This window comes from Dipodomys ordii, unplaced genomic scaffold (assembly GCF_000151885.1).
Source record: "Dipodomys ordii isolate 6190 unplaced genomic scaffold, Dord_2.0 Scaffold1, whole genome shotgun sequence".
Classification (NCBI taxonomy): Eukaryota; Metazoa; Chordata; class Mammalia; order Rodentia; family Heteromyidae; genus Dipodomys; species Dipodomys ordii.
Window position 1 is genome coordinate 37,865,583 of NW_012267217.1, and position 22,093 is coordinate 37,887,675.

Below are 22,093 nucleotides of genomic sequence, written 5' to 3' on the forward strand. Positions count from 1 at the left end.
GAAGAAAGGAAGGAAGGAAGGAAGGAAGGGAGAAAGAGGAGAAGGAGAAGGAGGAAAAGGAGAAGGAGAAGAAGAATTCCAAGAAATTTTCAGAGATCCAGCAATGTAGTGGTCAAAAAACAATTGCTCTTGATAGTCTAAATTTATTACATTTTTTCATTCTATTTTATTTTAGATGACAAAATCACTTTGCAAAGTTTTACCCTGAAAAAAAAAGTTCCATCCCTAAAGGAGATGAGGTCATTTAGCAAATAATCTTGAGCAAATGTTTCAACACACACAACAACATGTGCTTTCCCCAAGGTCAGTTACCCCAAGGGCACTTCTGACCTATAAAGAGATTTGAGAGGAATAATAAAAGTTACTTTTTGTGCTTGCTATCTGAGCATCCAAGAAAGCAACTATCAAAGTCAGAGTCACATTTAATTCAAAGGTAACAACTGAATCCATGAATATACCCCAGATACCAATCTGGGAACATAGATCACAGAAGTCTTAACTATAATATATCACAACCAACATAAACTAAACTGTAAGCAAAGTTATGAGATGTACCAAGGACACATTTAAACTCCATACATTAATTAATGTTATTGTTAGCCCCTTTGTTCCCAAAGTAACAACAATCTGTGTATAAGGCTTTAAATACCATCATGCAAATCATATCAAATCGCTTTTTATTGTCCATGTTGGTTAACTTCCCTATCAGTTATAGTGAATAGAGGGACCTACGCACACCAATTGCCCTCATGCCTCATTGAGATTTCTCCTTAGGATACATTAGATCATTTAAAGAGACAAGTTCATGGCAGATTGTTCATGTAATTTTTTTTTTTTGGGGGGGGTCCAGTCGTGAGGCCTGAACTCTGGGCCTGGTCGCTGTCCCTCAGCTCTTCAGCTCAAGGCTAACGCTCTACCACTTGAGCTACAGCGCCACTTCCGGCTTTTTTCTTTTTACTTATGTGGTGCTGAGGAATGGAACCCAGGGCCTCAGGCATGCAAGGCAAGTGCTCTACCCACTGAGCCACCTTCCCAGCCCCTGTTCATGTAATTATTTTAGAACTTTATTTTCTAATATTTGTGATACCACAGCACACATAGATAATAGTACAGAATAATATGGTAGAAGACAATCCTGCAGTCCCTGTCCCAGCCCTCTTGAAGGTTTTGGTGTCCCTGCACACTTAGAACCAGTTTAAGGCTCTTCTCCATACAAGAAGTTGTTTGCAGGCCCTCCACCAGTTCTGTTGCCAGACTTAGCAAACAAAAGCCCAGGCCAACTGTGTCCATTTGAATCCCAAATAAACAACATTGGAGACATTCTTATTTTATCTGTCAATTGTACCTAAAGGCTTGGGAATAAATTCCTAAAGAAACAAATAGCAAAGAGAAAGGGTTTTTTCAGAATTTGCAGTAGTGCCACAAAAGTTAAAATTTGGTTTATATTTAAAGGTTCAATGACTTCAGTATGACTTTAATTAAAAAACAATTTATTCTTTGAAGAGGCAAACTTCTTTTAATTAAAGAGAAACTGAATATGGCTCAATGAGGCCAGGTAGATGACATGCTTATTGCTGTTGACTATGGTTTCAAGAACTAAATCACTCAATGTTAATGTACAGCTCTCCTATCTTTCCACTGTTCAGCATCCATGGAGCAAAACATAGCAGGTTTCCATGGTAAAAGGAAATTCAAGACTCACTCAGAGCTGTCAGTAATCTCCTATTTTTGTTGTTGTTGTGGGATTTGTACTCAGGGCCTAGATGCTCAAGGCTGAGCTCTACCACTTTGAGCCACAGTGCCACTTCTGGTTTCCTTGTGATAAATTAGAGATAATAGTCTCATGGACTTTCCTGCCTGGCTAGTATCCAACCATGAGCCTTGGATCTCAGCCTCCTGAATAGGTGAGGATTATGGGTGTGAGCCACCACACTGGCATAATCTCCTTTCTTATCCAAGCTGGTCTCAGTGCCTGAGGCAAAGGGAATTTCCAAAGGGAATTGCCAAATCTAAAAGGCTACTAGAAACAATGAGCCCAAATACTGAGTTTAAACCAGAATAAACCCTGCAGAACTGGGGCAGAAAGAAGGCAAAATGACAGTCGGTAGAAGCTTTCTTGCTTTCAAACAACCTAAATGCACACACCCTGTGCCAACACAGAAATGCCAGGTTATGGTGTTGAGAAGGAAATAGATTAGTAAAGTCAAAGTTGATCTCTACATTGGCCCTGGATACTTCCCAAGATCTTAAAAATCCCCAATCTCTTACATGCCACTCTGGCCATTGGATTTCCTCAATAAAATGGCAACAAGTTTATCTGTATTAGCCTGTCCTGAGGACCAAATGAGCTCATAAATTAGAAGAAGAAAGCTAGGTTGAGAATTGGAGGCACAACAAGGCTCAATTATTTTCCAGGTGACTCACACACACACACCCATATGTTCTGGACTTTGAAGTCACTTAATAGGAATCAAGACCGCAGGCTAAGAAGGTGGCTCAGTGTTAGAGCGCTTGCCTTGCATGCATGAGGCCCTGGGTTTGATCCTTCAGCACCACATAAACAGAAAAAGCCAGAAGTGGCACTGTGGCTCAAGTGATATAGTGCTAGCCTTGAGTTCAAGCCCCATGACCAACAAAAAGGAAGGAAGGAAGGAAAGAATATCCCTTTCAGGAATCAAAACCGTGAATTCCAAAGATGGTCCAGGGTCACTGATATTCGTGACACTCAATTTGAAGAGTTTAGCAGATGTTTTACCAGTTCTAATGTTGCTAGTGCTCTGTGCAGTGTTAAACCATCAAGCAGGAGTTCTAGAATATCTAGAGAGTCTTTGAATAAACCTTAATAGAGTATTTATTGAGTCAAGTTTTTATGGGGATGTTATTTTTATTTTGGGCAGAAAATCAGAACAGACATCGTCATGGATGCATGTTGCAGCCTAAATCCGGCTATTGACATTGGGCAGGTAGGTGCTGGTCCACTGAGTGGATGCCCTTCTTAACAGTAGTTGCAGGATAGGTAAAGTTCTTCTTAAAAGAATATAATGTCACAAAAGCTCGCACTTATCCCTTTTCAGATAGAAGGTTCATTTATTCAGGGCATGGGCCTTTATACCACTGAAGAGCTGCAATATTCCCCAGAGGGTGTCCTCTACACTAGGAGCCCAGATGAGTATAAAATTCCAACCATCACTGATGTCCCTGGGCAGTTCAACGTCTCCTTGTTGCCATCATCTCAAACTCCACTAACCATTTATTCATCCAAGGTAAGTACCAACCTGCCACTATGTACAATATCACAGAATGGGTAGCATGGATAGTGGAAGTCCAAGAACAAAATAAAAGTAAACCTGGCCAGGCACTGCTGGCTCACTCCTATAATCCTAGCTGCTCAGGAGGCTGAGATCTGAGGATCACCATTCAAAGCCAGCCTAGGCAGGAAAGTCCGTGAGACTCTTACCTCCAACTAACCACTAGAAAACTGTAAAGTGGCTCTGCGGCTTAAGTGGTCAAGTGCTGGCCTTGAGCTAAAGCGCTTACGGACAGCCCCAGGCCCTGAATGCAAGCCCCACAACCAAAAAAAAAAAAAAAGTAAACCCAGCTTCAGTGGCTCTTGCCCATAATCCTTTCAACTCTGGAAGCTGAGACGAGAGAGTTTCAGTTCAAAGACAGCTCAGGGAAGGAAAACCCATGAGACTCTTATATTCAATTAGCCAGCAAAAAGATGCAAATGGAGCTGTGGCTCAAATGGTAGAGAGCTAACCTTAAGCAATAAAGGTCAGTGACAGTCCAGGCCCTGAGTTCAAGCCCCAGGACTAGCCAGATAGATAGATAGATAGATAGATAGATAGATAGATAGATAGATAGATAGATAGATAGATAGATAGATAGATAGATAGATGTAAGTGATTATTCATACCAAAACACTTGGAGACAAATCACCTAGGAAACACTAAGATTCACTAAAGATAAATGACCCATCCAATGGCAATCATGGATCAAAGATTTTATGAAGCCAAGCACCAGTGGCTCATGCTGTAATGCTAGCTACTTAGGAGGCTGAGATCTGAGGATTACAGTTCAAAGCCAACCCCAGCAGAAAAGTCCCATGAGTCTCTGATCTCAAATTAGCCACTCAAAAACTGGAAGTCGAGCTGTGGCTCAAAGTGATAGAGTGCTAGCCTTGAGCAAAAAAGCTCAGGGACAGCACCCAGACCCTGAGTTCAAGCCCCACAACGGACAAAAAGAAGATTTTATTAATATTATCTCTCACTGAAAAGTCTAATATTCATCAAAAACTTCACGAACTTTAAGAATATGACATTACTCAAGTATCAGTGGCTTATGCCTGTGGTCTTAGCAACTCAGGAGGCTGTGATCAGAGGAGTATCATGGTTTTAAGCTAGCCCAGGCAGACAAATCAATGAGACTCCTATCTCTAAGTAATCAGCAACAGGCTGGGTGGAAAAGCTAAGTGAGAATATGAGACCTCAAGCCACAGGACTGGCTCATGTGCACACACATCACACACACACACACACACACACAATTAAGTGGGATTGAAGACCATACTACTAAAATCTCAGAAAGCCTTGGCAGTATTGACAGAAGCTCCTGCCCCAACATCATCATCCTACTGAGCCCCTTTGAGGGTCTCAGCGTACTCAGCCATACCAAGAAACAGATCTATGAGGATATTCTTAGGAGAGGAATACAAAGACTCAATGCCTGTATACTTCTGAACATATAAAATAATACTGTATTTATCAAAATGAACTCCAGGAGATAGAAACAAGAAGATTGTTGTTGTTGTTGTTGTTGTTGTTTTTCTTCTTTTTTTTTAATTGTGAAAATACTTACAGAGGGGTTACAATTACATGGACAAGATAATGAGTACATTTCTTATCAAGCATTGTAGCCTCCTCCTTTGTTTCCCTTTCTCATCCCTTCCCATACTCCTCCTGCCCCTCCACCCAAACCTCCCCCCCCACACAAAGTTGTAAAGTTCGTTTTTGACATAACGATTTGTACATCCCATTGTTGCAATGGGTCCACCTGTATCCCTATTTCAACAATTTGTTTTTCCCTTCCCTCCACAAATTATACCGACATCAAATACATTGAAAGCAAGGGTTATACCATGGGGGAGGGGCATACAAAGCAACAAAGAAATAATCTTATAAATGTGTTAGAAACAATCGCATGAAAGAAAAAAAAACATTTGAATACATATCTTACGGTTCATTTCCCTAACATCAACTTATCTGACCTTTTCTGCTTGACTCAGACATATACTAGACATTGCAAATAAGGGAAACCATAGGACCTATGTTACAGGAAGGTTTTTTTAAAAGAGAAAAAAAGAAACAGATCTAGAACAGTAGATCTCTACCTGGGATGTGGGTAAGTTGTTTGGCAATGTGCCAGAATATTTGGCAATATTAAGAGTTAAAAAATTTTTACTACTAGTAGGCAGAGGTCAGGGATACAGTTTAACCACCTTCAACATGCAAGGCCACTCCCTACAACAACAGAGAACTATCTGGTCCCAAATGTGAGTAGTGTCAGGAAACAGACTCCAGCCAACCCTTAATATGCCAACGTAATGAAATTGCAAATTAAATGTCAACATTGTTTAATTTACATTGGTTAAGACAGTATCCTCAGAATATTATCTTCATCTAGGGGCTGGGAAGGTGGCTCAGTGGTAGAGTGCTTGCCTTGCATGCATGAGGCCCTGGGTTCGATTCCTCAGCACCACATAAGCAAAAAGAAAAAAGCCGGAAGTGGCGCTATGGCTCAAGTGGTAGAGCACTAGCCTTGAGCCGAAGAGCTGAGGGACAGCACCCAGGCCCAGAGTTCAGGCCCCCTGACCGGACCCAAAAAAAAGAGAAAGAATATTATCTTCATCTAAATTTGAGAAGCTGAGTACTTTTTCTTGCTAAGAGTAAACTGCTGGATCAGAAGCAGGAGGAGGAGGAAGAAGAAGAAGAGGAAGACACATTCATCTGAAGGAATTTTCATTATTTTCAAACTGGAACTTCACCAGGGTATATGGCAATGAAGCCAGTGTAACTCTGAAAGGGAAGACAATCAACAAGGTGATTCTGGTTGGACTCAAAAATCCCTCAGGTTGGAAGGAAGGAGCAAAAGACAGCCCAGAGCCCCAGACAGAGCCACTTTCAGGCCACCAGGAGTTACAGGGCAGCCAAGACACTTGAGTTTCTGTGTTTGTGGCTAGCCACTCACAGAGGATCCTCAGAACCATGTGGTTGGCGGATCATCCCATAGAATGTACTGTGTAATGGAGCCCTTCTAGGTATCAGGCACACTGCTAAGTGCTCTGTACTTCCTGATCCTAACAGCCTTTAATTGCCATTGCCTACATTCCACTGCAGAGGAATAGAGGCTCAGAGAGGTAACCCCACCTACCAGAACACCCAGGGATTATGGACTGGAGCCAGATTTGGTTCAAGGGTTACAAATTGGTGCCCCAATGGCAAAATCTTGCTTGAAGATGTAGCTATGACATACATGGGTTTTGTTTTTCAAATCAGGAGAAAACAAAACAAAAATAGAGATTTTTACATTGAAATATGAAAACCTAAAATGTTTTGTAAAAAAAGGGTGATCTGCTGATGTTGGTTGCATTCTTGGAAGACAACAGTTGGCTAGATGAAAGAACAACCGCCCTCTCTAGATTGACATGGGGAGGGGCAACCTCTATGCCGCCTGAGCCCTGCTCTCCTCATTGTCCTCCTCTATGCACATCACTCACTTGTATTGTCTGCCTGTTGCTTGCATATGAGGCTTACAAACTGCTTAAGTCCAACCTTTTCCCTCTAGAATACCCTTTTAGATTCTGAGTAAGTCATTTTTCTCTTCTTATAAGGTTGGCTTGGGGCTGGGAAGGTGGCTCAGTGGTAGAGCACTTGCCTTGCATGCCTGAGGCCCTGGGTTCGATTCCTCAGCACCACATAAGCAAAAAGAAAAAAGCCGGAAGTGGCGCTGTGGCTCAAGTGGTAGAGTGCTAGCCTTGAGCTGAATTGCTGAGGGACAGCGCCCAGGCCCAGGTTCAGGCCCCACGACCGGACCCCCACCCCCGCCCGCCCCCCCCAAAAAAAAGAAGCTTGGCTTAGTCCAATCTACTGAATGTCCTTTACTGAGCAGGCTACCCTCGCATTACTACACAAAGACACAAATATACATGTGTGTACATGTAGGTGCACACACACACATGCACACACAAAACGTTTCCCATAGAAAAAATGTAACCCATACAAGACTGAAGATCTGGGAAGTTCAGATGATGCTGGGATTTATTATCACTCAAAAACCTGCCAAGTGAAGTTTGTGTGTGTGTGTGTGTGTCTGTCTGTCTGTCTGTCTGTCTGTCTGTCTGACTGTCTGTCATTGTGGTTTAAACTCAGTGTCATTTGCTCATAACTGGCACTCTACTACTTGAGCCACAGCTCCACTTCTAGATATTGGATTATTAAGAGTACCCTAACTTTATGCAATCACCAAATAGTAATTGAGAACCAAATATGCCAGGAGTTGAGGATACAATGGTCGTTTAGTAGATTACAGTCTATGTAGAAACTGCTAGAACAAACCTACTTTCTTGTAGGGCCTTGGAGAGTCTGGGATGTTCCTGGGGTCATCTGTGTTCTTTGCCATTGCTGATGCTGTAGCTGCGGCCCGCAGACAAAGAGACATAACTGAAGACTTCACAGTCAAGAGCCCAGCAACACCAGAGTGGGTTCGAATGGCCTGTGCAGACTGGTTCACAGAAATGGTATGGAATTACTATTTCCCTACAAGGTGACTTTTCTCTTTCCTGCTTCTCAGATCTCTTGGGTAAGTTTATGATTTAATCTGTATCTAAGTATAGAATTAGACTAATCAATTAGGCTAATCAAGTTTTAAAGGGATAAAACCTCATAACTACACCTTGTATAGATGTAGTAGTTACAACTTTTTAAAAAACATTTCCTCATATGCCATTTAATTTAACCATCTCAGCTACCCTAAAATAAAATAATTTATTCACGCTTTAAAAATTAATAGACATGGGGCTGGGAAGGTGGCTTAGTGGTAGAGCACTTGGGAAACCTAGTGTTATTAGAAGACATTGACCTTTGCACAAAATGACTTAAAAGAAAATAATCTCTTAAAAATTAATAGACAAACCAGGCAAGGTGGTATACACCTGTAATCCCAGAACTAGAAAGACAGAAATAGGAGAATGGGGAGCTGGTCATTACTACAACCCTATCAGATAATTACTAATTTTTAATACTAGGGAAACTAAAGTGCAATAAGATCACATAGCTAGCAGATAAGCTAAAATTCCAATCCAGGCTGTTGCGCTCCACTCTAATACATTACATTGCCTCTCAGACAGAAGAGAATCCATTCTCTATCCTCCAAAGGAAACGTGTGTTTTCCAATTTTTATTAAAAGAAGCCCAAATGCTTACGAAGTTCCTCCAAACAGCAAGCCAGAGGGCAAAAGAATAACATAGGAATTTTGCTGAAAGGGAAGTATCATAATACTCATTTCCTTCCCCATTATCTAGTCTTTTCGCTCTGCAAATATAACTCGGCAACATTGCTTGTACTCTTGTTACACCAGTCATTCAGCAATTTCCCTGCAAGTCTTCCAGCCAATGCTTCCGGTGCTGATCAGCTTTCACTGAACACAGATTTGCACACCACCAGGCAAATACTTGGAATCAATGGGAGAGTAACCACATTTTCTAAATACTCATAAATGGACACATGGTTTCTAAGTATGACCTCATTTTATAATCCATAGTTAATATTTTTAAACTTTAATGCCATGTGGAATTCTGTCTTTATAAAAGTAACACATATCTAGGCACTCACAGTAATCCTACTGAGTCTATGAGACTCTTACCTCCAAATTAAACAAAAAGCCAGAAATGGAGCTGTAGTTCAAGTAATAGAGTGCTAGTATTAAGAAGAAAAAAAAAGCTCAATGGACAGTGGTTAGGCCTTGAGTTCAAGACCTAGGACTGCCAATAATAATAATAATAATAATAATAGCACATTTATTATGGAAAATTTTGAAAATAAGATGAAAGTTAAAATCTGCCATAATTCCACCCAACTATATAGCTATCTTGGAGGTGGCATGTGTGTGTACATCTACTTTAAAATGTTTTAATTCATATATAAGCATAATATATCTTACTTGCATACTCCTTTTACAGAATTAGCATATCCTTGACACAGTTCTGGAAAATATTTGAGCCGTATCGTTTTTTTTTTTTTTTTTTTTGGATCTGGTCGTGGGGCCTGAACTCTGGGTCTGGGTGCTGTCCCTCAGCTCTTCAGCTCTACCACTTGAGCCACAGTGCCACTTCCGGCTTTTTTATTTTTACTTATGAGGTGCTGAGGAATCAAACCCAGGGCCTCAGGCATGCAAGGCAAGCACTCTACCACTGAGCCACCTTCCCAGCCCCTGAGCTGTATCCTTGAAGAGACTCTTGCAGTCTTCATTCACAGCAAACCTTGAGAGTTATTTTTTCCATAGAGCATCATTCCAAAAAGAAAACATCTATTCAAATTTATCCATCCTATCAATTCTTAACTTTTATAGCCACTAGAATACATTTGGAGGGCAGCAGCAAGGCAGACTTGACCTGCTAATAATAAGTCCCTTGTTAGTAAGGCTGCTTAGACCAGTGGTCCTTTACTTGCCCTAACCTGTAACATTTCTTAGCCTTACATCCCGCTGACCTCACATATATATGAAAGAGGGAGAATAGAAGCCTCTTCAAATTCTTGACAAGACTTCAGTGATCCAAGAATTGCTTTATTCTGGCCTCTAGACACTCTCACTGTTTATAAGCAGAGAAAAACAACCAGAAGCCATCCTTGAATGGGGTCTTCCAAAGAAAGTGGAGAGGAGGAAGCCCAGACTCTGTTTAACAAAGAAAATTAGAAACACACCATACATAGAAGCTGCTATTTCTTATTGAGGAAATGCCAATATTCCTCCATCCATACAAAAACATGTAGCACTGGGTGTGGTGGCATCCATCTATAATCCTATGAGTTCAGCATCAATCCAGGCTGTATGTTGGGACTCTACATCAAAAAAAAGTGTATAAGTGGTAGGTGAGTGTATATATACACATAAACAAGAAGAGGTAAGAGTATAGCTCAGTGGTTCAACATTTGTCTAAGCATGCTCAGGCCTTGGGTTTGATCCCCAGCACAATAAGAGGAAGAGGAAAGGAAGGAGGGAAGAAGGGAAATAGAAGGGAGGAGGGGAGGAAAGGTGGAAGAGAAGAAAGAAGGAAGGGAGGGAAGGAAGAAAGGATGGAGGGAAGTTAGGAAGTCAGGGAATCATTCCTTCTTAATATTTCTTTCAACAATCAATCTTTCCATTATTAAACACCCTGTTATTCATTCTTTCACCATGTCTGCCATGTGTTCCATGGCAAAATGTTGGAAAAATGGGAAAAACAGTAGCAAATGAAACAGAGATCCCTGATTTTGTGGAGTTACCTTCTGGTGACCCTAAGATAAACTCTCATCTCCCTTCGCTGAGTCATAGCCACTTTCTCACTTAGCTCCCAAGGCCCTGCAGCCAGCAGTTTGTGGGGTGACAAAACTGATCATGCCCCTCTAATACGCACAAAGACGAAAAGCTTTACGTTGCTCTTAGGTTAAGTGAAACAGCTTTACTTGCCCTGTAAGTCTACAAATCAAAGTTCCACATGGCCCAACCAACACACCTGTTACCTCACATGACTCTACCCAGGCCATGGTTGGCTCTTTCTCTTTGTGTATCTAGGACAGAGTTGCTTGTTCCTACTACAGGGCTTCTGTCTTACTCTTCCCTCTACTTGAAACTATCTTCTTTTCCACAGCTGGTTAGCCCTTGTTCACATTTCCTATTTTAACCAAACCACAGGTCAATTTGATACCTTCCTTTCTGTATAAAGAACCAAGAGAACCATGATGAATAAGACTCACTAGTCTGTTTTCTCAAGGAGTGTCCAGAGCACAGGGGAAAAAGACGAACAATTACTATAAAAGCTAAGTGTTTGGCTAATCTGGTCTTTCCAAGGTACAATTCCAGCCTGTCTGGAACCATGACAGTCCTCCTGAAGCTCCTGTTGTCTGGCTGCTTACACAACCCCATCTTTTTAAAGCATCTTGGAGTCAATCTGAGCCAATATCAGAACTGTTTTTTTTTAATATTTTGAGATAATGACAGTCTTTTAATTGAAATATACGATGATTCAGAGCTGAGGATGCAGCTCTATGGTACAATGTTTGCTTAGGATATGTAATCCTAGGTTCCTTCCCCTGCATGGGGTGGGGATGAGGCCAAAGAGAATGTTATACACACTGGCATTCAATGCTGACTTTTTTTTGGTCGATTGTGGGGTCTGAACGTAGGGTCTGGGCACTATCCTTGAGCCTCTTTGTGGTTAAGGCTAGAACTCTACCACTTGAGTCACAGTACCACTGCCAGTTTTAGAGTAGTTAATTGGAGATAAAAGTTTCATAGGGACTTTTCTACCTGGACTAGCTATGAACCACAGTCCTCAGATCTCCGCCTCCTGAGTAGCTAGGATTACAGGCATGAGCCACTGGTGCCCAGTTAATGCTTTCTTTTTTAAAAAATTAATATTCTTGTTAACATATATTTGTTGTACATGAAGTAGGGGGCTTCATTGTAACATTTCTATATGTGTTAAAAAATTATAAAATGATTAGACTCAGCCCTCGTCACTCTCCCACATCTCCCTCTTCCTCCCTTCTTAAAATTTCCACAAATTAATGTAAATATCACCTGATGTGGAAGAAATAGTTGTATTGTGAAAGCTCATAGAATTCACAAACTTTATAGACCATGATCATGACAATTTGCCTTGTCAAGGTTAAAATGTGGTTGTGACTTTAACTAAGTATCACTATTCCACAATACTGTGAAAGTTATGTAATCACCTAATCTCAATTTAAAAAAAGAAAAAAAGCTTCAACAAATGTCTTATTTTATTCCCATATATTCATATAAAGTACTTTGAACATATTCACCCTCCTTATCCGTCTTCATTCAACCTCCCCACCTCTCCCTGCTGCCTACTCCTAACAGAGCCTGTTTTGCTTTCTCATTATTCTTTCTTGTTGTTCCTTACCAGTTTTTCATATGCATATATATTGTATCTTAATCAGAAACACACAGGTACTGACTCTGTATTCTACCTTTGAATTCTGTTATCAAAATATAATTTTGACCAGGCACCAGTGGCTCATGCCTACCTAATCTTAGCTACTTGGGAGGCTAAAATGTGAGAATTGAGGGCAGACTGGTCAGGGAAAGGCTGGTACTGGCACAAAGCAAAGCAAAACAAAACAAAACAACAAAACCCATGAGCTATGAGGGAGAGTTCTGTAACAGAACATGAGCCTTGGAAAGCTCAAAATTCTCTCATAAATATAAAGGGATTCTGAGCTTTTGTACATATATATTATTTATTCATTATTATATTTTAATATTATGTGTTTAACTATGTTTAGTTATTATATGTACTTTATATATTATATTATTGCATTAGATAGTATATGTTGTACATTATATATTATGTTACTTTATAACATTATATATTATGTTATATTATGTTGAATATATATATATACAGATATATGTATGTATATGTGTGTATATATATATATATATATATATATATATATATATATATACATGTATCTTTCTCTGGGCATTCTACTACTTGAGCCATACCACCAGCTGTAGATCTAGTTCTTAAATGATGGTAAAACTCTCAGTACTTTTCCCTTGGAATTAAAATAATACATGTAAAAATACTACATAAGTTGAGTCACTCTGTCAATATAAGAGTTAATATTTTTCCTAAATCACTATAACTCTTAATGACTTTCTTGAAAACATGCCTCTCCCACAAAGCTGGAAAAGTATTTCCACATTAAGTCAAGCTGACCTGCTGAGGGCAGAACAAATAACAAACTCATAACTAAAAGGCTCATTTTATGGGTAAATTGACTTCCACAGAAAGCAAGGGTTGGTGAAAAAGCATAGAGAATTTCATTATAAAAAATCTATTTGAACAAGAAGTTATTATACATTGTATTATTATATATTATTTATTTATACATTTGAATTTGGTTGATCTGATGTCTGAGTTGTTGACTGGTTATTTTTGTTTTGGGGTTTTGAGGGTTTTCGGTGCCAGTCCTGGGACTTGAACTCAGGACCTGGGTTCTGTCCATGAACGTTTTTGCTCAAGGAGAGTGATCTACCATTTGAGCTACAGTTCCATTCCAGATTTTTGGTGGTTAATTGGAAAGTCTCAAGACTTTCCTGCCTGGACTGGACTTGAACCAAGATCTTCACATCTCAGCCTTGGCACCTAGCTTGACTGGTATTTTTATAAACAGGTCCTCTTCTCTCATGGAGTAATTTCTAGGGAAACAGTGTTGCTGGAGAAGATTTCTGGTTTAAGCCCAACAAATCATTGCTATGTCATTTCCTATTCTGGTGGTGAGAGAGAAAAAAATACGTTTCTCTTTCAATCATGGGGGTTGAACTCAGGTCCTGGATGCGGTCCCTGAGCTCTTTTTGCTCAAGGTTAGTGCCCTATAACTTTGAGCTACAGCACTAATTCCAGTTTTCTGGTGGTTAATTGGAGACAAGAGTCTCATGGACTTTCCTGCCCCAACTGGCTTTGAACCATGATCCTCAGATTTCAGCCTCCTGAGTAGCTAGGAGCTACTCAGGCATGAGCTACTTGTGCCAGTGAAAATGTATTTCCTGGAAAATGTACTTTGTGCAATCATGTATAACTCACAAAGGAAAAAAAACAGACAATTTCCCTTAAAGATATACAAAAAGAAATAGAATTAGCACATCCAAAGTAGGAGTGTTGCCCCTTAATGATATAGTTATAGATATAGATACAGATATAGGCATAGACATATTCTAAGAGATTCAGGGCATGAAGGATTTCCTAGCCTTAAAAATGAGTAGTAATTGCTGCCTCAGACTACCTGACAGTAGGACAAATATAAACAAAAAACTCTCTTGCCTTGTTCTCACCAACAGACAAACTTATTGAAGAACTACAGATGTAGTATATATGGAACTTGAAGATGCAACAACAGAAGAAAGGAAAATGTGGCATACAGGGGCTGCCATAGTAGACAGCCATGGAAAGCCAATGAGAAAATCGTTTCTATCTCTTGGAAGTTAAAACAATTGGGTTTAAAAACAAGTTTGCAAACAGGTTTTGTCTCCCAGGAGTTCAGCAGCCTTCTACCAATGCTGACTCATAGGGAATCCTCTCAGCCACCATCTGGGACTCTGCAAAGTCCAGCTGAGGACTCCTGTTAGTAAGAATGGAGAAAGTCCTTTCATTGCTCGATTCGCCCATTCCAGCTGGCTGGACCTGGCTTATTCCTGCTAGTCTCTAGTCTGGCCTAATTGCTGAAGGCCTTCATCATCCCGTCAACCCTAACACTGTCTCCATTCGCCTACTCTCCTGCCTTTACAGCATTTGCTCTGCCCATCTCCACATCCCTTTTTCCCCCTGCTTCTCTTGTGGTTCTAGATGTCCAAATTCAGTGAGAGTTGGCAGCACTAGGGGTGCCACCTGATTAGTGCTCTAAAGAGAGCCCCTCCTCTCAGGTGGTGGAAAAAAGGCATGTGAGCATATCACATTCTTCAGGAAGTAGACTCTGATTTTCATATACAGATCAGCTGGCTCACTCCAAAAATACTAGTTCCGCATGAGGAATGCTTGATTCCCGTCCTATACACAGCTTAGGATTTCTCTAAAATGGGGAGCCCCACTATTAGTCCTACAAGAGTGTATTTTGTTTCCTGTGGTTCGTGCCCCACAATGCATAAAAACATAGTCTCCCCTGTGTTCAGTTCAAATTCCAGCCAGATAATTGGTAGGACCTTAGACCAAGCAGGAACATGTCTCAGGTAAATGGCTTCTCTGAGGTACAACACAGAAGTGGACCTCAGTACTCATGTCAGTCCTCCTCAGAATGCCTGCCTCTTACTTAGCAACATTAATCGTAGCAGAAATCACACCAATCTACTGTTATTTTGGTTAGGGTTTGGTTTTGTTTGGCTTAGTTTTGAGACAGAGCTTGCTTTGTAGCCCAGACTGGCTTCAAACTCATGATCCTCTTGGCTTACTTTCTGGAGTGCTATGATTACAGTTGTGTACCACACATGCAGCTGGTTGTTTGTTTGTCTCTTTCTATTTTTATTTTAGCCTACTGTTTTTTTTTGGGGGGGGGGGTCCAGTCATGGGGCCTGAACTCTGGGCCTGGGCACTGTTCCTCAGCTCTTCAGCTCAAGGCTAGAGCTCTACCACTTGAGCCACAGTGCCACTTCCGGCTTTTTTTCTTTTTGCTTATGTGGTGCTGAGGAATCGAACCCAGGGCCTCATGCATGCAAGGCAAGCACTCTACCACTGAGCCACCCTCCCAGCCGCTAGCCTACTGTCTTTTAAGAGTTATCATTTGAAGCCAGGCACCAGTGGCTCACACCTATATTCCTAGCTACTCAAGATGCTGAGCTCCAGAGAATCACAGATTGAAGCCACCTGGGGCAGAAAAGTTCACTAATACTTATCTCTAAAATAACCATCAAAACCTGGGCTAGAGGCGTGGCTCACGTGGTAAAATGCCAGGTGAGCAAGTAAGTTGACATGAGACCCAAAGTTTAAACTTAGGGCCTCTGGTACTGGCAAAAAGAAAAAGAAAATCTCATTTTAAAAGAAAGACAAAGCCGGGTGCTGGTGGCTCATGCCTGTAGTCCTTCTTACTCAGGAGGCCGATACCTGAGAATTGTGGTTCAAAGCCAGCCCAGGCAGGAAAGTCCATGAGACTCTTATCTCCAATAAAACACCAGAAATCAGAAGTGGTGCTGTGGCTCAAATGATAGAGTGCTAGCCTTGAGCTGAAGAGCTCAGGAATAGCGCCCAGGCCAAGAGTTCAAGCCCCATGACCGGCCAAAAAAAAAGGAAGGACACAATCTCATTCCACAGGGAATTTTTCAAAAACTCTAAAGGTTCAATATAATTTTCCTGGAATACATGTTAAGTGTTTGATTTGCTTTCTTCCTTAGATCCCAAGAGATGACCCTAAGACATTTAAACCTTGGTCTATACCAATAGCATAATCCTACTTCATTTCCTAAAAGGTAAGAGAAGTTAAAAAGCTAACACCTTAGAGGGAGAGGGGAAAGAAAGAGGAAGAGGTCAGCCAGTCAGTGGTTTTCAATTTATATTCCATGGAACTCTAGAATTACCCAATGATCAAATCAATGTATTTTATCCAACATTTCAAGTTTTTGGAGAATAACAGTGGAAAGTGGGTGTTAGAGCCAAAATTGCAGGGGTTTTTTCCTTTTAAAATAAAATGAGAATGTGGTAAAGTAAGATATTAAAAAGTTCCATTCTCTTACTTGTTGAGAATTACTTGCAACTTGAATGCAAAAACAACAAATTGAAAACAGTTGTTTTCTGAACTTACTATTAGGAGAGTTATCTATTTGCATTCCACTGTATTCAACTGCTTCAGTTTTGTGCTGCTACATGACACAAACTTCAAAGTACACTGAAGGCTTTGGAGAATGGCCACAAGGACTGCCTGATAAGAAGAAATACATTTTGTCTTTGGTTAGAAAATCAAGAGTCAGGCTAGAATGTGGCTTTGTAGAGAGTACTTGCCTTTCATTCATGAAGCCCTAGGTTCAATTCCTTAGTACCACATAAACAGAAAAGGCTGGAAGTGGCGCTGTGGCTTAAGTGGTAGAGTGCTAGCCTTGAACAAAAGAAGCTCAGGGACAGTGTCCAGGCCCTGACTGGCAAAAAAACAAAAAAGAAAGAAAGAAAGAAAAGAAAATCAAGTGTCTGCTTTTCTACACACTTAGTGAACACCAGAAAACCTGAATTCATTCTGGGAGAATGAATAAAGTTTTTCATTAACATTGAATATTCCAAAGTAAGTATCTAAAATAACCATTAATATTAGTATATATGTTTATTTCTATTGTGTTTTATCACAAAAATCTTGCATTGATATTTTACTAAATAATTGATGAACATTCACTATTTTTTAATATCTTTTGATAGTAGGGTTTTAACTCAGAGCCTTGTGCTTGCTGGGCAGATTCTCTAACTTATCTGCTGCTCATTTGCTGCGTCTTTACAACAAAAAAACAAAATAGGTAGCACTCAAAATTATACCTTACATTTTTGCAAATGAGAAATTTAAAAAGACATGAAGTCTGAAGTCTGCCAAGTTTAAGACCCTGAGTTCAAACTCCAGTATTGTACCTCCCAAAAATAGACTTATGGGGCGGGGGGAGGGGGGAAAGAGAGGAGTAGAGTAGGGAATGGAGAGAATGTAAAAAGAAATAGCTCAATCTTTAATCGTGCTTTCTGTGCTTTTCTTTTATTTATTTATTTTTGCAGGTCCTGGGGCTTGAACTCTGGGCCTGGGCTCCATCCTGAGCCTCTCTGTGCGCAAAGCTAGTGCTCTACCATTTGAGCCACACCACCACACCCAGCTTTTTCTGAGTAGTTTATTGGAGATAAGAGTCTCGCAAACTTATCCTGATTGAGCTGGCTTTGAACCGTTATCCTCAGATCTCAGCTTCCTGAGTAGCTAGCTAGGATTACAGATGTGAGCCATCGGCACTGGCTTCTGTTTGCTTTTCTTTTGTTGTTGTTGTTGTTCATAAAGCTTGAACTCAGGGCCTAGATGCTGTCCCTGAGCTCTTTTGCTCAAGACTATCCCTCTACCCCTTTGAGCCACTTCCGGTTTTCTGGTGGGTAATTGGAGATAAGATTCTTATGGACTTTCCTGCTCAGCTTGGCTTTAAACCAAGTACTCAGATCTCAGCTTCCTGAGTAGCTAGGATTACAAATGTGAGTTAAGAGCACCAGGCTTCTGCTTTTCTTTTCTATCTTTTTTTGTTGTTTTGTTGGTCGTGGGGCTTGAACTCTAGGCCAAGCATTTCAGCTCAAGGCTAGCACTCTTACCAATTGAGCCACAGCGCCACTTCCCATTTTCTGGTAGCTTATTGGAGATGAGTCTCATATGGCCTTTCCTGCCCAGGCTGGCTTTGAACCGCAATCCTCAGAGCTCAGCCTCCTGAGTAACTAGGATTACAGGCATGAGCCCACCGGTGCCTGGCAACCTCGCTTCTGCTTTTCTAAGTATCAAGATTAAATGTGATGTACTGACACATCAGGTCTAAATTCTGCATAAAACAAAGCATATAAGGTAAATAGAGAAATACAGGACTCTAGAGCTCAATAAGGAGTAATAGACCTAGTAGCTCACACCTGTAATCCTAACTACTCTGGAGGCTGAAATCTGAAAGTTCAAAGCCAACAAAGAAAACAAAGGAGAATCTTGGAATATGAAAAAGAAAGAACACAGTAACTAAAATATGTCAAAATACAACCAACTTTCATATTCTTCTCTGGTCTCTTCTTTCTACTCCCGTGGAAGATGACCATCCTGTAAGCACTCGGGAACTCCAGAAGATCTAGGGAGTCCTTGGAAAGGTTGAAGCAGAGGAGTGGTAGGATGCAAGAATCTTCTCAGTAGCTCTAGGAGGGTCAGGGTGCAAGTGGAAAGCCCCAGCTATAGCAACTCAGAATGAGATGACAGGAATCTAGAGCAGTCTCCAGAGAAGATGATGCCCAGGTTGTCTACTAGGTATGTTTGATGGTAGTGTGAAGATGGTAGTGTCTTATTGGACCTATGACATAAGAAGGAAAGATAGATTATGAAGATATATTATGAAACAGATTATGAAAGACATATTATTATTTTCAATTACAGTAACAAGAAACATAAAATAAAAGTTAACTGAGATGGAAAAGGGCTTGTCGTGGAGCAGAAAGAGGGAAGGATTATGAGTTCGGTAAGAAATAATTGAGAAATAAAATTGAAAAATTAAAAAAAAACAAAAGAAAGTTCAAAGCCAATCCGGGGAAAGAAAGTCCTTGAGTCTCTAATCTCCAACTAACCACAAAAAGAAGGAAGAGGAGGGGGAGGATGGTGACCACAAAGAAAGGAAGGAAGGAAGGTAGGAATGAAGGAAGGGAGGGAGGGAGGGAGGAGAAAAGAGAAAAGACAAGACAAAACTGGAAGTGGAGCTTGGTTCAAGTGGTAAAGAACTAACCTTGAGCACAAAAGCTCAGGGACAGCTGGATTCTGGTGGCTCACATCTATAATCTAGCTACTCAGGAGGCTGAAATCTGAGGATTATGGTTCAAAGGCAGGAAAGCCCCTGAGACTCTTATCTCCAATTAATCACAGAAAAAGCTGGAAGTGGTTCGGTAGCTCAAGTAGTAGCATGCTAGCCTTGAGCAAAAGGAGCTTAAAGACAACACCAGGCCCAGAGTTTCAGGCAACAACACATATAGCATACAACAACACATAGCAGCAACGAACACATACACAGGTATGCCAAACACTAAATTCTTATAAATTAGAACCTACCAATGAATGAACTAGGTCAAGGTTTTGGGTTTTTTGGGTTGTTTTTCTTTGGTTGATCGTTGGATTTGAGCTCTGAGCCCGGACTCTGTCCCTCAGCAATTCAGCTAAAGGCTAGCGCTCTACCACTTGAGCCACACAGTGCCACTTCTGGCTTTTTCCGCTTATGTATGCAAGGCAAGCACTCTACCACCAGCCCTAGGTCAAGTTTTTTTGTGTAGTCTTTAAAATCAGATCATCCTTAAATTGGGGATATAACTCAATGGCATATATTGTCTTAAATTCAATTCTCAACACTATGAGAGACTGACAGAGAGAGAAAAAAAAGAGAGAAAGAGACGAAAAAGGAAAGGAAACTTCTTGCTATTTTACTACTTATAATGATTATTTTAGGTCAGAATTTTCTTCATAGTATGCAATCAAAACAAAATTAAGAGCCAAGAACTAGAGGCTGATGCCTATAATCCAGTGACTTGAGAGGCTAAGATCTAAGGATCATAGTTCATAGCCAGTCCAGGCAGAAACATCTGTGAGACTCTTATCTCCAATTTGCCAGCAAAAAAGCTCAAAGTAAAGGTGTGGTTCTAATAGTAGAACCAGACTTGAGCATAAAAGCCAGGTGAGAGCTCCAGGCTCTGGGTTCAAGCCCCAGTACCAACACACAAAACAGACATAAGTCTTGAGTCTGTAACTGTCATATTTAATCTTAAATTTCAAATTTTTGAATTATTCAAAATAGTCTAATTATTCTCATATTTGTATTATAAGAAAATGATAACACTTGACCTTATAGATTAAATTTATAAAACACTAAATCATATGCATGTGTAGCCTATAATGTTTTAATCCTCTGCTAATTGTTTTTTAAAAGCTGATCTCATCTAGCTTTTTATTTGATAAATGAAGACACAGAGGCCAAGGGAAAATAATGACCCCAACAGCTGTTAAGTTTACCATTCCAATTCCTCACTATTTATTGTTCTTCTACCCAAACATAAAACTTGAAGGATTTACACACTTTGTTTTATGACTGTTCTTTTTTCTTTTCTTTTAGATATTACACTTTTGCAAATGGAAAAACAGCTTGTTAATTCTACTTGGATTCTAAACTATAATCCTGAGCACATTATTGTAGTTGTATTACATTATCAAGATGAATCATGACAACAAATTATATACTTGGACTCAGCTTAAAACTACCAGACAAGCACTGCAATATCTAAAGCCAGCATCTATAATGCTCATTTGTTTTGAAAAGATCATGTGAATGTTGTGTCAAAAGCAAATTTTGCATTATCATGTCCATCCAGTTTAACAGCTGCACATACAGGTCGCAATCATTGAATGAAAGATGTTTCACAGGAGATTAACTTGTAATGACTTTTCCCCGTGAGATATTTGATTATATACCCACAGAGGTAGCAACACCATAAGATTTCTGCTTTTACTGAGGCCTGGGAATAGGTTCTGGGTATATATATTTGACAGCAAAGGAGTCCTATTTTCCTGATGTATACGGACTATTTGACTGGTTAGCATTCCTTTGGAATATGGAGGGGAGGGAGCAGTATAAAGCATGATTACAAAATGATTTGGTGGAATACATACACAGGGGTTGAAGGTGTTTCTCAGGGGTAGAGGGTTTGCATAGTATGTTCTTGGTGCTAACTTCTAACCCACATAATAACTAACTGGTAGCTTGCTAACTAGCTACTTAATTATTTTTTAAAAATAAAAATAAATCTGCCAAATCCACAGGATCTAACAAATCCCGTTCATTCAAGTTCCAGGGCCATATAAATTAGGCCTCATATAACCAGATAATTAGAGAGAAATTGACACTCCATAAGCCAGAATTCACAGGACCAGGACTTAATGCAGTGACTCCTGAAGTGGATGAAGAAGGTGGGGCTGAGCTAAGGTGCTGTGGGACTGTGGAGAAGAGGTACGCAAAGAGGCAGGCAGGAGAGTGTGGAGGCAGCTGCAGGTCACTCAAGGCCATGAACACATTGGCCTGAGTGAACTAGGGCACAGCTAGCTGCCCTAGGGCCTAGCTGCTGACTTTGGAGGTTCCCCTAGGCTACAGAAGCCCTGGGGAGCAGGCCTGGAACACAAAGAGAAGGGAGCCAGAGAGGTAGCAGGGTCAGAGGCTGGAGGGAAATGATGGCAAAAAACCCTGTGGGAGTGGCTGGGGAGAAATAACTTGAAGGCGATTTTTTTAATAAAGCAAAGCTCTTTTGAAAATAAAATCTTTAACTATATAATCTAATCAAAAAGTGAAGAATTGGGGGGGTGGCTCAAGTGATAAAAAGTTTGACTAGCAGGTGAGGAGCTCTGAATTCAATCAATCCACATTTGGGAGAAAAAATTTAAAAACTAAAGAATTTGAGGTTTTTTTTTTCTATTTGTATCAATCTAAATGATGAAATATAGGTGATTTTGTTGCTAAGTTTGGTCTGTTAGGCTAGTGATGATGCTGATGGGGAATTTATTTTCTTTGGCATGGATGAATACTGCTAACCTAAAAATAGGAGAGT

At 40.4% G+C, this 22,093-nt stretch overlaps 1 protein-coding gene across 1 annotated transcript in view; it reads left to right on the plus strand.

Annotated features, from left to right (window-relative positions):
- The window catches only part of LOC105984047 (aldehyde oxidase 2-like), an 89,672-nt gene extending 68,547 nt beyond the window's left edge, over window positions 1-21,125 (plus strand). The window contains 5 exon segments of the mRNA XM_013014136.1: window positions 2,898-2,963; window positions 3,075-3,263; window positions 7,628-7,795; window positions 16,165-16,239; window positions 20,611-21,125. Of these exon segments, the coding sequence (XP_012869590.1) occupies window positions 2,898-2,963; window positions 3,075-3,263; window positions 7,628-7,795; window positions 16,165-16,218 (477 nt within the window). The 3' untranslated portion in view covers window positions 16,219-16,239; window positions 20,611-21,125.
- The last annotated feature ends 968 nt before the right edge of the window (window positions 21,126-22,093 follow it).